We start from the raw sequence: 14663 nt of genomic DNA, 5'->3' as shown, positions 1-14663 counted from the left end.
TATATAATAACTATATTAATTGGATATAACGAAAGGAAACAATAGGACAGGAACGGTAGGCACGCTTGTGCTCTTATGCACGCCCCTTACAGACCTCTTAGGAATGGGGTGAGGTCAATGGTAGACAGTTTTTGGTTAAAGCTTTGGGGATTTTGAGAAGAGACCACAGAGTCAGGTAGTGTATTCCAAGCATTAACAACTCTGTTACTGAAGTCATATTTTCTACAATCAAGATTGGAGCGGTTAACATTAAGCTTAAATCTATTGTGTGCTTGTGTATTGTTGCAATTGAAGCTGAAGTAGTCTTCGACAGGAAGGACATTGTAATAGATGATTCTTTGAGTTAAACTCAGGTCATGTAGAATCAAACATGTCATGTTGATCAAAGCCTACTTTAAATACTCTCTCAAATTCTGATCACTACATTTCAAGTAGGATTCAAAATAAGTGCAGTGAGGAGTAGAAATCGGGTCCTGTGAAAAGAGAGGGAAGGAATTGAGGATATTTAAGTTTAAGATGAGAAGGGAAATACTGTATATCAAGATGCTTCCAACAAAAATGCAACTGGAGCAGAGGTGGGCTTCAGCAGGTTCTGACCAGTTCTGGAGAACCGGTAGTGGAAATTTTGAGTAGTTTGGAGAACCCGTAGTAAAAATTCTGTCTGCCCCCTACCCCCATCTATTCTCTGCTTCCCAAGTCCCAGCTGACAGGAGGAAATGGGGATTTTGCAGTAACCTTCCCCTGGAGTGGGGTGAGAATGGCAATTTTACAGTATCCTTTCCCTGCCACGCCCACCAAGCCACACCCACCAATCCATGCCACTCCCACAAGCCACACCCAGAGAACCGGTAGTAAAAATGTTTGAAACCCACCACTGAACTGGAGGGCACAAAGCTCACTGCTGAGAAGTACTTCTAAGGAAGCATTTCAATTGCTCCATACTAGGACCTTCTTTGGGGGAAAAAAACTATACAAAGCAAGATTTATTTATTTATTTATTTTATGAGATGACTGTCTGTGCTAAGAGCCGCTAGCTGAGCTTTGTATAGTCCTGTTATGTCCCCCTCCCCACTTCACAGAGCAAACGCAAAGATGCCTGTCTCCCAGTCTTTTTATTTGCACAGACCTGATTTTCTTCAGTTGAGGAAATACTTGGCAGTGATTGTGCAAAGGCCTGCCAAGTTCTGAGTCCATTATCTCGTGTCCAAGATCCGTTGCCAAAACTCACTGACAAAGGCCTTTAACCCTCCAACAACTGAGCTGCAGTGCACCCTTGGTAGCTTTTATGTCCGTCACAAGGGCCACATGGCAGCTCCACCCGCTTTTATACCCTGTGGGGTGTGGCTCAGTGACTCAGCAATCTCTGAGCCTGCCACACCTTTTCCTCTGCTGCGCACGCTTATCTTTTCGTTGCTGCCTCGGATCAATCCAGGATTGATCGTCAGCAGCTGGGACTTGAGGCGTTGCCAGGGAGGAGGAGGGTGTGGGAGAGGGAGGCCTTGTCAGCTCCTCCTCCTGGCCTGCAGCTGAAACTTGGGGTGGTGCCAGCGAGGAGGGTCCTGGCGAGGGAGGCCTTGCTGGCTCCTCTCCCTCACTCGCCGAGTCACTCTCCTCCATGAGAATAGGCTTGGGGGGTGGAGTCACAACAAGTCCAGTGTTTCACAACCTCAGCAACTTTAAGATGGGTGGACTTCAATTCCCAGAATTCCCATCTAGAGCAGGGGTCTCCAACCTTGGTCCCTTTAAGACTTGTGGACTTCAACTCCCAGAGTCCCTCAGCCAGCAAAGCGAGGTGAGGCGAGGCGAAGTGAGGCGAGGCTGGCTGAGGAACTCTGGGAGTTGAAGTCTACAAGTCTTAAAGGGACCAAGGTTGGAGACCCCTGATCTAGAGTGCTGGCTGGGGAATTTTGGGAGCTGCGGTCCAGCCATCTTAAAAGTTGCTGATATTGAGAAACACTGACAGAGGCTGTTGAATTTCGTTTTCCAAACCACACATCCTTCCGGTCAAGTTACAAAGCCAGTCATTCAGCTGCGTTACCTGAGATTTTGTGCCAGTACATTGCAGGCTTCATTCTGAAAGCCAGTTGTTCTGCAAGCTGTTTTGCCTTTAGTAAGCAGGATGGAACTGAGGAATCAAAAGGAACAAAAAGTTAAAATGCCTACTTTCTCAGGTGATAGGATAATGGGGAAACCTCAAGCAATGTTACCTTTTTGTCAACGATTATCAGTGTGTCTTCTTCTTGTTGTTGTTTTTCTCCCGTTAAAGATCCAAATGTGGACGTCATCTATATTTGCCCCTTAGAATTAAGTGAAGAATTGCTGCGCTACTACAATAAACTCCTGGGTCTGCAGCCAGCCGTTCGGTCTGGGAACCCCGAGGACATTGGTGACCTACAGGACAGGTTCAAAATCCTCACCCCTGAAGCCATCAACAGTTTTCCTGTGAGTTTTGTATCTTCTAATTACTATAGCTGAGGGGAATGCCGTAAAATTAAATTGGAAATTTTATAACTTGACACGCTCTGGTACCCATCAGTGAAATATTATTGCAAGTGTTAAGAGCTGCACAGATTAAGTGACTAGTTAAAAGAGTGTTAGAAAATAAAAGCCCAGTTGAGTTTTTCAGGCTGAAAGCTGAGCTCAGCTAAGGCCTTCGCTGCTGATTTCTGCCCGACGCCTGGCCCCTTTTAAGACGATGAACTTCAGAGGTTGAGCACATGATGGAAAGCAAACCGCACAAAATACTGCTCACATATCCTGTGGCTGAAGTGTGCAGATAGTTCTTATTTTCTATTATATATTCTTTTATACACACAAACACACACAATTACATATGTATATGTATTACACACTGTATATGTATGTATCAGAGATGGGATTCAGCAGGTTCTGACCAGTTCTAGAGAACCGGTAGCAGAAATTTTGAGTAGTTCAGAGAACCAATAGTAAAAATTCTGACTGGCCCCACCTCCATCTATTCTCTGCCTCCCAAGTCCCAGCTGATCAGGAGGAAATAGGGATTTTACAGTATCCTTCCCCTGCCACATCCACCATGGCACGCCCACCAAGCCACACCCACAGAACCGGTAGTAAAAAAAATTGAAACCCACCACTGGTATGTATGAATGTATATGTGTGTGTGTAGATAAAATATTCTATATTATATTTTCTATTATATATTGCCCTACCCTCAGGTGCAAATCTGATAGTAGGACAAGACACAGTGGATGGAAGCTTGTTAAAGAAAGATCCAACCTGGAACTAAATTCAGAAATTTCCTGAATTAATCAGTAGAAAGGCTTGCTTCCAGAAGTTGTGGGTGCTGGAGATTTTCAAAAATAGACTGGACAGCCGTTTGTCTGGAAAGGAATAAGGTCTCCTGCTTGAGCAGGGGCTGGACTAGAAGACCTCTAAATCCTTTCCAGCCCTATGATTCTGTAAGACATTATTTATTTATTTAGCATATGATGAGAACATGGCGGAAGAGAAGTAAACATATACACAGTCCACGTAATTATAGATAAACATTCTATGGGTGAATCGCAGTGGCCTCAAAACCGGATGCCCAGGTCAGCCATCCAGGCCATCGTCTCTGGCGTTGCTTCATGCAGATCTCCTAGGGAACCAGAGAACGCACTTTGTCGTGGCCAGTCTTGCACAATGTGTTTAATAGTTGCATTTCAGTATCACAATCTCAACAAGGGGAGTCTTTCCATCCCCACTGATCCAGGGCAGAGGCAAGTCTTCCAGGACCACACCTAATTCTGTTCGATTTCGGCCAGACAGGGCAAGGCAGGTCAAAACTAGGTGGTTTGGCCAAGGTTTCACTAATGGTCAGGCCACAAGGGGGAACCCGGGACCCTTCCTCTCTCTGGGCTTTCTCAGGGTTTAAACTGGGTAGGTGCTAAGTGAATAGCTCTTTTCCATGCTGGCCTATGGGATTTCAACCTTATGATGGACTGTCTACAGCACGGGTGTCAAACTCGCCATGTCACATTGCCGTCACGTGACGTTTTGTGACATTTTTCCCCATCATGGAGCTGGCGTAGGCGTGGCCTGCGCGAGAGGCATCCAGCCTGCGGGCCGCCAGTTTGGCACCCCTGGTCTACAGTATAAGACATGTAAAAACAACACAAGTTCAGAATTTTTTCTGTGTTTTATGCTCCTTTACCCTCTCTCGTTTTTATTATTGTAGCAAAATCCAATATATAAATAATTCCTTTATGTGCCCTTGAATTACTTTCTGTTTTTAATTGAGGGGTGCTGGATTAGTTGTAGTTTTGAACCCTCTTATTCCCCAGCCTGTCACAGCAATCTCACAGGGTGGTTGCTGGGGGAAGAATAGAAGGAAGGAGTATTAGACACGTTCGCTCCCTTGAGCTATTTATAAAAAAATCAGTAAGGTGAGATAAAAAAAATAAAAAATAATATATCCGCTCTAAAGGAAAGGTTCTCTGGTCCCCTAGATTTTTTTTTTTTTTATCCCGCTGCAATGCAATAAATGTGGGTCTTAGGCAAGTCCCATAAACTCTGTTGAAGTTGGTGATCTTGTCTGTATCCCAAGGGTTGCTTATTCATTTCTGTGCATCCTTTTCACTGCGAGAAGATTTCTGGGTCATTATTAGAACTATAAAATTATGATGCCGTTCTCTACAAGAACTCTGTTTGTCTTGTACTATCACAACAGGCATATCTGCCGGCTCTTAAATTTTGTGCTGTTACAAGCTTGTTGGTATAGTTTAGCCGATTCATTGTTTTTATACAGACGTTAAATACATGGCTTGCTGCCACCTTCCAGAAGCTGTGATACAAGCCTCTTTTTGGCCAGACGAAAGAGGAAAATTGTGCCTCAGAACATCTGGATTGCTGAATACAGTTTATTAGCTTTGTGTTGCCCATTTGTGTTGTCTATTACGTAAGCAGTAAGTTTGTTACTGACTATTAGAAATGAAAATAAACATAGGCCAGTAGGCACGTGTGCGTGGGGCATAAAAGAGTGCATTTTCAATAACTTGGATGAGCAGAAAATGAATTCTTTATTAAAGAAAGCTAAATCCTGGTATTAAAATTAGAACTGCAAATGTGCAACTGTCATGTACAGTTAGTCCTCAATTTACAACAGTTCATTTAGTGACCATTGAAAGTTACGACGGCACTGAATAAAGTGACTTATGATCATTTTTTACACTTATGATTGCTGTAGCATCTCCTTGGTCACATGATCAAAATTCATATGCTTGGCAACGGACTCACATGTATGGCGGTCGCAGTGTCCTGGGGTCATGTAATCCCCGCTTGGGTGAACTTCTGACAAGCAAAGTCAATGGGGAAGCCAGATTTGCTTAACAACCATGTTACTAACTTAACATCCGCAACGATTCACTTAACAGCCGTGGCAAGAAAGATTGTAAAATGTGGCAAAACTCAACAAATGTCTCACTTAGCAACATAAATTTGGGGCTCCATTGTGGTCGTAAGTCGAGGACTACCTGTATGTAAACATAACATCAGAGCTCAGTCAGCCTAAAATGCAACATGAGAAAATTGCAAACAGAATAAGGTCAGATTTCTTGGAGAACATCTCTGGGTGTGTAGTCATTCATTCATTAGTTATTTATTTGTTAAATTTATTTGCCACCTATCTCGCTGTGGGGCTACTTTAGGCGGCTTACATAGACAGAGAAGGTCCTGAGCTTCGTTGGTCATTCTTTGGCACTCTGGGGACTTTCAGAAGTAGAGGATGAGATGACTTCAGAGAGTGTCTGTATCTTTGAAAAGGCATGGGGCAGGGGTGAAATCTAGCAGGTAGCGGAGAACCGGTAGCGGAAGTTTTGAATAGTTTGGAGAAGCAGCAAATACCACCTCTGGCTGGCCCCAGAGTGGGGTGGGAATAGAGATTTTGCAGTATCCTTCCCCTGGAGTGGGGAGGGAATGGGGATTTTGCAGTATCCTTCCCCTGCCACGCCCACCAAGCCACACCACACCAAGCCCACCAAGCCACACCCACAGAACCGGTAGTAAAAAAATTTGGATTTCACCCCTGGCATGGGGGCTCTGGAGTTTTGGATCCCATGCAGACATTTAGATTTTAGCATATGATGGTGTTAAGCTTTTTCCTATCTATCACTATAATTAAAGGGGATGGATTTACAATATAGTGGCTTTACATGCAATGTTGTGCTATGCAATGCAATGCAATTCAATACAATAACAGAACACAATACAAGTCTCCAGGAGAATATGCCCTAAATACTACCAGTTGGTTAGGTACAACCTGTCTTACTTGTTTATGCTGTTGCCAGATTCCTGCACAGGTTTATGCTTTTATCCATTTCTACGTATTTTTCGTTTATTCCTCCCCTATTTTAGGTGCACTTTATAGCAGGCCATTTTACAGATTATAAAGACAAAATAGGCTTGCTACTGAGAGTATCATTAAGAGAGAGTTTCAGGCAATCACAGATCCCAGATGAATATTCCGGCACAATTTATGTTTGCGAACAACCAGTTTTCTGACATACAGTCTATATGTTGTGGAGTTGCACTGAAAACAGAATTTGTGATACATTCCAAACTTCTGTCTTCTAATCTTTTAAACAAACCTTTTTGACTTCAACGACTGTTGCAGAAAAGGTTTGTAGCTAATGAAACGATTTATCCTGTGGAAAAGAATATGGCACGTAAAAGGTGTTTTGTAAATGAAATCATTTGCTGAAAGAGCTATTTAAAATTCTGATCTTGGTGGGCTGAAATACAAACTCGGACGGCTTGGTGTGCATTCTTCTTTTTTTTTCTTCTTCTTCTTTTTTTTTTGGTATTGATTTTTTCCCCCTGACGTGGTAGAATCAAACGGTGCCAGAAGTGTTGAGATGAATCACTGTTATCCGAGGGCTGGAAGCTTCTCTTCCGAGTGACAGAAGGAGAATTCCGCATGGATCAAATAAATACAGATGTGTAGTAATTAGTTTTATTCCCAGCGAGCCCATTTCCGACACACTAAAGATGTGAGTGATTATGGAACCTCACCCCAACAGCTTTTATCAATTTAAACTGCTACGCTACAGGATAGGTCATAACCCAGCCTGCTATTAATAATGTATTTATTGCACTCAACATTATAAATTAGCTCGGTGGAAGGAAGAGAAAGCGCACTTCTTAACGAGACTAATGTCTTCCTCCTCCAGAACCGCCCCATGTCCCTGGCTACCTTCTTGAAATACAGCCCCAAGACCCTTAAGAGGGTCAGAAACCTGGTCCAAGGCCAGGAAGCCTATATTGTGGGAGGCCTTCTGAACCAAGATGACCTGGAAGTGGCCGATGTCCTAGACTTGCCCATTCTCGGCTCTGATCCAGAAGTGGCTCATCTCTACAGCACCAAGTCCGGAAACAAAAGAGTCTTTGATGCTGCAGATGTTCCGGTGCCTCCCGGGCAGTATGACATCTATAGCAGGCAGCAGGTAAGACTGACCACGGATTGGGTAGGTCAGGAAATCTGAGCTAAGACTATTCAGAGGCGCCATTTCTTTTCCCTCCATTCTTACTTGGATAGAGCTCAACGTCTACTGCCAAAGTACCAGCGGACTGAGGTCTATAATTGACTCAGTTCCTGAATGGTCAGTAAGGGAGGAGTAGAGATGTTGCCTAGGGGAACAATCAGAGAAGAGAAGATATAGCCCTCAGCTGTATAATGGGCAGAGAACGAGGTTCAGAAGAGACCCTCCCTAGTTTTGGGGCTATAAAGGAGAAGATTAGTACTTTCAGACTTGCACAATTGTGCAAGGTCCAATCTGGGTCGGTCACCGGGACCAGAGGTTTAATCTTCCCAGCTTTCAGGCTTTTCCTGGAGCCTGAAATGAATGTGACCCAAATTGGATCCTGCAATGTTATCCGGGGACATTGTGCATTTGCCTTGCACAATTCTGTTAATGTAGCCTTACAATAAAATAGAATAAACATGGCCGTGTTTCCTTTCTAGTCTGCTCAGGAAGGCTGACTTCAGTCTCGAAAGTCGGAAAGTACAAATCTTCCACTGTCTCTTTTACAGCCAAAGAAGTCATAGGGTCCCTTCTGACCCTCTTTCTCCACCCATTGTGCAGCTGCAGGCTACGTCTTCGCTTATCTGACCGTTCCTTGGCAGCGTCTCCCCCAACCCCAGTCTCCAAGGTCATCCCCACATACCATTACTGAAAGCTATGGGTTCCTTTGCCAGACGGTTGGAGTGCAAACCTTTGTTCAACCATATTTTTTTATTCAAGGCATTGGTGTAATGCTCAGGTGCTTTTTCCTTGATTTTTTGTTTTTTTAATGGAAAAAAATTATGTTTGGGCAACAATATATTCTGCAGTGCAGAGCACCAACTTCAAGCATCTTTCCACTAAGAGAGCCTACTTTATTTATTTTATTTTATTTTTATTTGTCACAACAGTATATATAAGCATAAGCATGAAAATAACTATATAATATATAAGCATATATATGAGCATAAGTATGTGATAACTATATTAATTGGATATAACGAAAGGAAACAATAGGACAGGAATGGTAGGCACGCTGGTGCTCTTATGCACGCCCCTTATAGACCTCCTGGAATGGGGTGAGGTCAATAGTAGACAGTTTTTAGTTAAAGCTTTGGGGATACTTGGTTCCACACAAAGTACAGAGATAATCTCTGAAAATAAAAATGGCAGGAGACTGCAGCCCTGGGTATAGTTTGCCTCCTTCTGATGATGGGCACTCTTGATTTGCTGCCTTCACCATTGCCGTGGTTTTATGAGGGGGTCAACAAAATCTCCAAGCTCCATCTGAGACCTCACAACAGCGTTTCTCAATGTTGGCAGCTTTAAAATGAGTGGGTTTCAATTCCCAGAATTCCCTAGGCAGCCATGCTAGCTGGAGATTTCTGGGAATTGAAGTCCATCCCTCTTTAAAGTTCTCACAGTTTGCTTGGAAGTAAATTCAGTTGGCGTGAATGGTATATTTTTCTCCAAATAACAGCAATAACAATTGCTAATTGTCTGAGCTTAATAAAGATCTGAACAATAATTCACAGTACTTTTTTTTTCATAATAAAGTTCCCAAACAGAGGACTTGAATTATCCTGCAAATGCATCTAAAATACAGGAACTCATTTACATAATTATTGAAGCAATGTGCCGATTTTACAGCTACCTAAATTTCATGGAGAATTCCTTGCCTTATTTGCTACTATCTGCATTTTTGAGCACTTCCCCACCCTTCCCCGCAATCACAATATGATTTTATGAATTGGACACCCAGTGAAAAGACACCCTTGTTAAGGTTTTTTGTCCCTCAATATACTTCTCAGTTTTATAGGGCAGGGGTCTCCAACCTTGGCAACTTTAAGCCTGACGGACTTCAACTCCCAGAATTCAATTCCCAGGATTTCAACTCTCAGAATTCTGAGAGTTGAAATCCTGGGAGTTGAATTCTGGGAGTTGAAGTCCTCCAGGCTTAATGTTGCCAAGGTTGGAGACCCCTGTTATAGGGGACCATTTGAGACTGTGAAGATCAATCTAGGACCGCAGCTTATTCTTCATAGAGAGTGCATGTTTTGAATTAGAGTTGGCGGGGGAAATGAAGGCATTTCCAGTTCTAAATTGACCCAATTTTAGGGATGATATGTACAATCTTGTACATGGAGATGGAATGGAGTGCTGTGGATATAGGTTTTGTCAATGAAATCAAAAGTAAAAATAGTTCATGTACCTGTCAGCCCTGCCTCAACTTGAACCTTTAAGCAAGAACGATCCTTGACTTCATTTTTGAGAAAGGTATAGTTTACTAAAGGTCGAGTGGGTTACAATAAAGCAAAGCTGGAACTGAGGTTCGCGTGCCAAATCCTTAGGTATAACTTTTTCCCTCCCAGACACTTCCCCTTACTGGTTCTCCCCCCACCCCCCCAGTTGCCAATCAGTTTTAAAAGATGTGGTTTTGAAACAGTCGCTGGTGCAGCTGCATTCCTCTCCCAGAGAAACAAACTTGAGAACTCGTCTTGGAGAGGCATGCTTCTTTCCACCCGTTTCACTTTCCCCCAAACATTCACCCTTCCTTCTTCCATCTTCCCCCCCAGGGTCCATGGCAGACTGGCATTGAACACTTGCAAAGTGCAGGAAGGAGATGGAAGTTCTGATGGTACCCTTTTGACCATATAAAAATTAAGAGTCTTCTACAGCAGGGGTCTCCAACCTTGGCAACTTTAAGCCTGGTGGACTTCAACTCCCAGCAAAGCTGGCTGGGGAATTCTGGGAGTTGAAGTCCTCCAGGCTTAAAGTTGCCAAGGTTGGAGACCCCTATTCTATAGCATTAGACAGAATTGCTAAAGAATTACAAGCAAGCAAGATATCAATGTGGTGTCTTTGGTGGTCTCTGAGCATGGTGGTTTTCTTGCAAATGTTTCATTATCAAACAAGGCAACATCATCAATGCTGCAAAAAAACCACCAAGCTCAGAGAGCACGAAAGACCGCCCCCCGCAATTCAACCCAGAGCTATACATGTTCTTTTCTATCGATATAAGTGTAGTGTGTCATCAAATGACTCATTGCGGTTGAATCATAGAGAGCCTATGTATGAGTTTTCCTTGCTCAGCACTCAGCCCATCCAGTTCTAGGTAAGTTTCCAGCTTCTGCTGATGTCATGGAAAAAAACATTGGCTCCCAAAGTTACAGCAGTTATGCGTGGAAAAAGATGGATGTCTGGAGGACAGAAGATTTGGGGTATACAGCTCTATGCATATTGCTTCCATTTGGGCCAGATCCTATCTGTGGGAGCCAAACTGGATTCTCTCCTGCAGACATTCAGGCTCAGTGTACAGGTGCTTGCTGGGAAGCATGCATCATTAGAACATCATTGGGCACTTCTCCAGGTTGAGCTTTCCAGAACGAAAACACCTGAATGGGTCTCCTTCCTGCCTCAAAGCATTGCTTTTTAAAGTGCGGTTCTTACTAGTTTTCAAAGATTGAAGTGTTCTGGAGCACCAGTAGCAATTACGAACAATTAGGTTAATACTTATTTATAACATTCACTTTTCCCGTTTTCAGTGAATGATGTTTTTAGGTGAAAAAAAATCCTCTACCTGCTTGTGCTCTCGGAAAACCTAAAGATGGTTAGAGGTTGAGGCAATGGTCTGAAAAAAGCCTCAAAAAGCCAATCCTTGGCTGTATTGGAAGACTCCCTGGGCTGTGTGGCTTCTCACCCATCCTTGCTTTGTAATGAATGGGCATCTCCCATACCTTAGAACAGGGGTCTTCAACCTTGGTCCCTTTAAGACTTGTGGACTTAAACTCCCAGAGTCCCTCAGCTAGCAAAGCTGGCTGAGAAACTCTGGGAGTTGAAGTCCACAAGTCTTAAAGGGACCAAGGTTGGAGACCCCTGCTTTAGAAGACTGGTGTTTCCTCAGTACCAGAGAAAATAGCTGCACTGGCAGATGATTATTTTATGAGGTCAGATATCCTCAGCTGATCTATGAGCTTCCAAGGTATTATCCCTATAATGAGCGTAGGCATTTTTGCAGGTTTAAGGACTGTAACCTCACTTACCAACAATACCGAGACCTTCCCAAGAAGACAAATGTTTGATTTGTAAGGATGTTAGTGAAAGAATGAGGATTTTCAGGGAAGCAGAACATCTTCCTTCCCTCCCTTTTCCTTCCTTCCTTCCTTCCTTCCTTCTTGCTCCCTCCCTCTCTTTTCCTTCCTCCCTCCCTCCTTTGCACTCACTCACTGAAATCAATAAACATTGCCAAAATTCAGCCATTTTGCTAGAAAATCTAGTGTCCCAGTCTGGGGGAGCTAAGTGTGAAATTGGGGGCCACAGGCTGTGAGCTTCTCATTAGATAAAAAGTAGATAATGCAGGCAGGTCAATTTATATCCTGAACTATTATTCATAGTTATATAAAAATAATGTACTACAGTGTGATGTGCCCAACATGTTGACTACAATGTTATTGTCATTGTTTTGACCTGTACCTTGAAATTCTACTTTCACGTCTATTTGTCTCATGTTACTTTCATTTCCAGCTGTAAGCTCCTTATGAAATACTGGCGGGAGGTATTAAATAATCAAAGGAAGGTGGCAATAATTTAAGGCACAGTTCAATTTTCACTTAAAGATAGCTCATAATTCTTTCCATTGGTGCAATCTTTACAATTCTATTGATCCATTTCATTTCTGTAGGGGTCGTCAAGAGAAAACCCATTTATTGGACTTTCAGAAGGAGCAAATAATGAGACCCAGAGCAAATAAATAATAATTCTATGTGGATTGTTCAAATAATAAAAGATTCCTTAAATTCCAGTATATGAGCCACTGTAACAATTTCCTCCCAAGTCAGTCTCTTTCAAAAGTTTATACTTTCCATCTCCTGAACAAGGAGTATTTTTCTATCTAGTAAAAAAATGGATAGCAGTATATTTCAAATAGTCAATATTATTTCACTATTTGAAATTAGTGTTTGAAAAGTACTGTTTCAATATTTGAAATAATACATTTCAAATAGTTTTTTTATAATATGTCACCATATTATAAAAAAAAAGATACTGAGCCTCTGGAAAGAGTGCAGAAAAGAGCAACAAAGATGATTAAGGAGATGGAGGCTAAAACATATGAAGAACATATGTTCTCATATATAAGAATATGAATATATAAGGGGCGTGCATAAGAGCACCAACGTGCCTACCGTTCCTGTCCTAATGTTCCCTTTGATTGTATACAATTTCATCTAGTTATTACATACTTACGGTATATATATGCTTATATATCGTATAGTTATTTCATGCTTATGCTTATATATAATGTTGTGGCAAATAAAAAAAATAAAAAAATAAAAAAATAAGAACAGTTGCAGGAATTGGGTTTGTCTAGTCTAGTGAAAAGAAGGACTAGGGGCGACAGGATAGCAGGTTCCAATATTTGAGGGGCTGTGTGTGTGTCAAATTATTCTCCAAAGCACTTGAAGGCAGGACAAGTAACAATGGATGGAAATTAATCAAGGAGAGAAGCAACCTAGAATTAAGGAGAAACTTCCTAACAGTGAGAGCAGGTGGAAGGGCTTGCCTTCAGAAGTGAATGCTTCATCACTGGAGGCTTTTAAGAAGAGATTAGACAGCCACTTGTCTGGAATAGTATAAGGTCTCCTGCTTTTTTTTTTTTTTTGCATTTATATCCCGCCCTTCTCGAAGACTCAGGGAGGCTTACACTATGTCAAGCAATCGTCTTCATCCGTTTGTATATTATATACAAAGTCAACTTATTGCCCCCAACAATCTGAGTCCTCATTTTACCTACCTTATAAAGGATGGAAGGCTGACTCAACCTTGGGCCTGGTGGGACTTGAACCTTCAGTAATTGCAAGCAGCTGCTGTTAATAACAGACTGTCTTACCAGTCTAAGCCACTAGAGGCCCTTGCTTAAGCAGGGGGTTGGACTAGAAGACCTCCAAGGTCCCTTCAAACTCTGTTATTCTGTTCTGTTCTGTTCCTGATCATATATTATCTAGTGTTCTTATGTTCCTTCTCTCTTGGTTTTAGCTGTGTGCTGTGCAGAACATCTGGACCGAGGTCTGGAACATGAGTTACAGAATGAGAAGGACTAAAATGGAAACTAAAGTCTTCACATTTTTCTCCTCCAGATGATCGAGGCCCTCAGTCAGCTGATTATAGACAACCCAGAAGTGCAACGTTGGGTCTTCAAGGTGGATAATGAATTTGGGGGAAATGGGACTGCATTTTGTGACATCGCTAAACATCTCAAATGCTACGCTTGGATTATAAAGGAGCATCGTCGATACGGACCAGAGATGTGGAATAAAAGATGGGCTCATGTAAGTCACTTCGGATTTCATACATTTTTGAGCAGGCGATCTCAAAAGGCAAACCTTAGAAGGGAAAATCCAGGTGATAGTCCTCCTTCCAGGCTGTCGGTTCTGGATCAGTCACCGTTAGAACCTCTTCTAATTATAGCAGATATTAGTTCGATAAGTATCATAATTTATCAGGAATTCAGCGGTAGCTATTTTCAAACAGGGCTCTGATTAAGGACAAAATCAGGTTGACAGGTTGACCTCATGTTCTGTCATCTTAACCAATATTAATAATGTATAAACCATAGTGACATAATATTTTGTGGAATAAGAATTCATGCTTGTATACTGAAGTTCTTGCAAGCGTCTCCTAAAATAAATTTGTTAGTCTTATATAGACCAGGGGTCTCCAACCTTGGCAACTTGAAGACTTGTGGACTTCAACTCCCAGAATCCCTCAGCCAGCAAAGTCTTCAAGTTGCCAAGGTTGGAGACCCCTGGTCTATATAGACTATGCCGTATTTTTAAATCTTTGGGCAGAAAAGAAAAAAATAAAACGGTTTGGAAACACAATAGAATTTTATGCAATGTATTAAAACAATGCACTGTTACTCCCTAACACTTATCCGAACTTCTGTGTCTTAATAGAAGTATCTGCTTATTTATCCGTCACGCATTTTATCCCAGTCATGAATCCCAGTGCTCAACTCCTCCTGCATCCAAGATGCTATTTTCCAAAGGGCAACTGCACTTTCTTGGTTTTTTTTCCTTTGAAAATGCTTCGCTTCTCATCCAAGAAGCTGGCTCAGTTCCAGCCGAAGACAACCATGACTCGGGGGATTGA

At 42.3% G+C, this 14663-nt stretch overlaps 1 protein-coding gene across 1 annotated transcript in view; it reads left to right on the top strand.

Annotated features, from left to right (window-relative positions):
* The window catches only part of IQCH (IQ motif containing H), an 84410-nt gene that overhangs the window by 23198 nt on the left and 46549 nt on the right, over positions 1-14663 (top strand). Inside the window, exons 5-6 of the mRNA XM_058156780.1 lie at positions 2267-2442; positions 13649-13840. Of these exons, the coding sequence (XP_058012763.1) occupies positions 2267-2442; positions 13649-13840 (368 nt within the window). The remainder of the gene's footprint in view (positions 1-2266; positions 2443-13648; positions 13841-14663) is intronic.

Source organism: Ahaetulla prasina, chromosome 13 (genome assembly GCF_028640845.1).
Source record: "Ahaetulla prasina isolate Xishuangbanna chromosome 13, ASM2864084v1, whole genome shotgun sequence".
In the NCBI taxonomy this organism is placed as follows: domain Eukaryota; kingdom Metazoa; phylum Chordata; class Lepidosauria; order Squamata; family Colubridae; genus Ahaetulla; species Ahaetulla prasina.
This window is presented reverse-complemented; position numbering and strand designations above follow the sequence as displayed.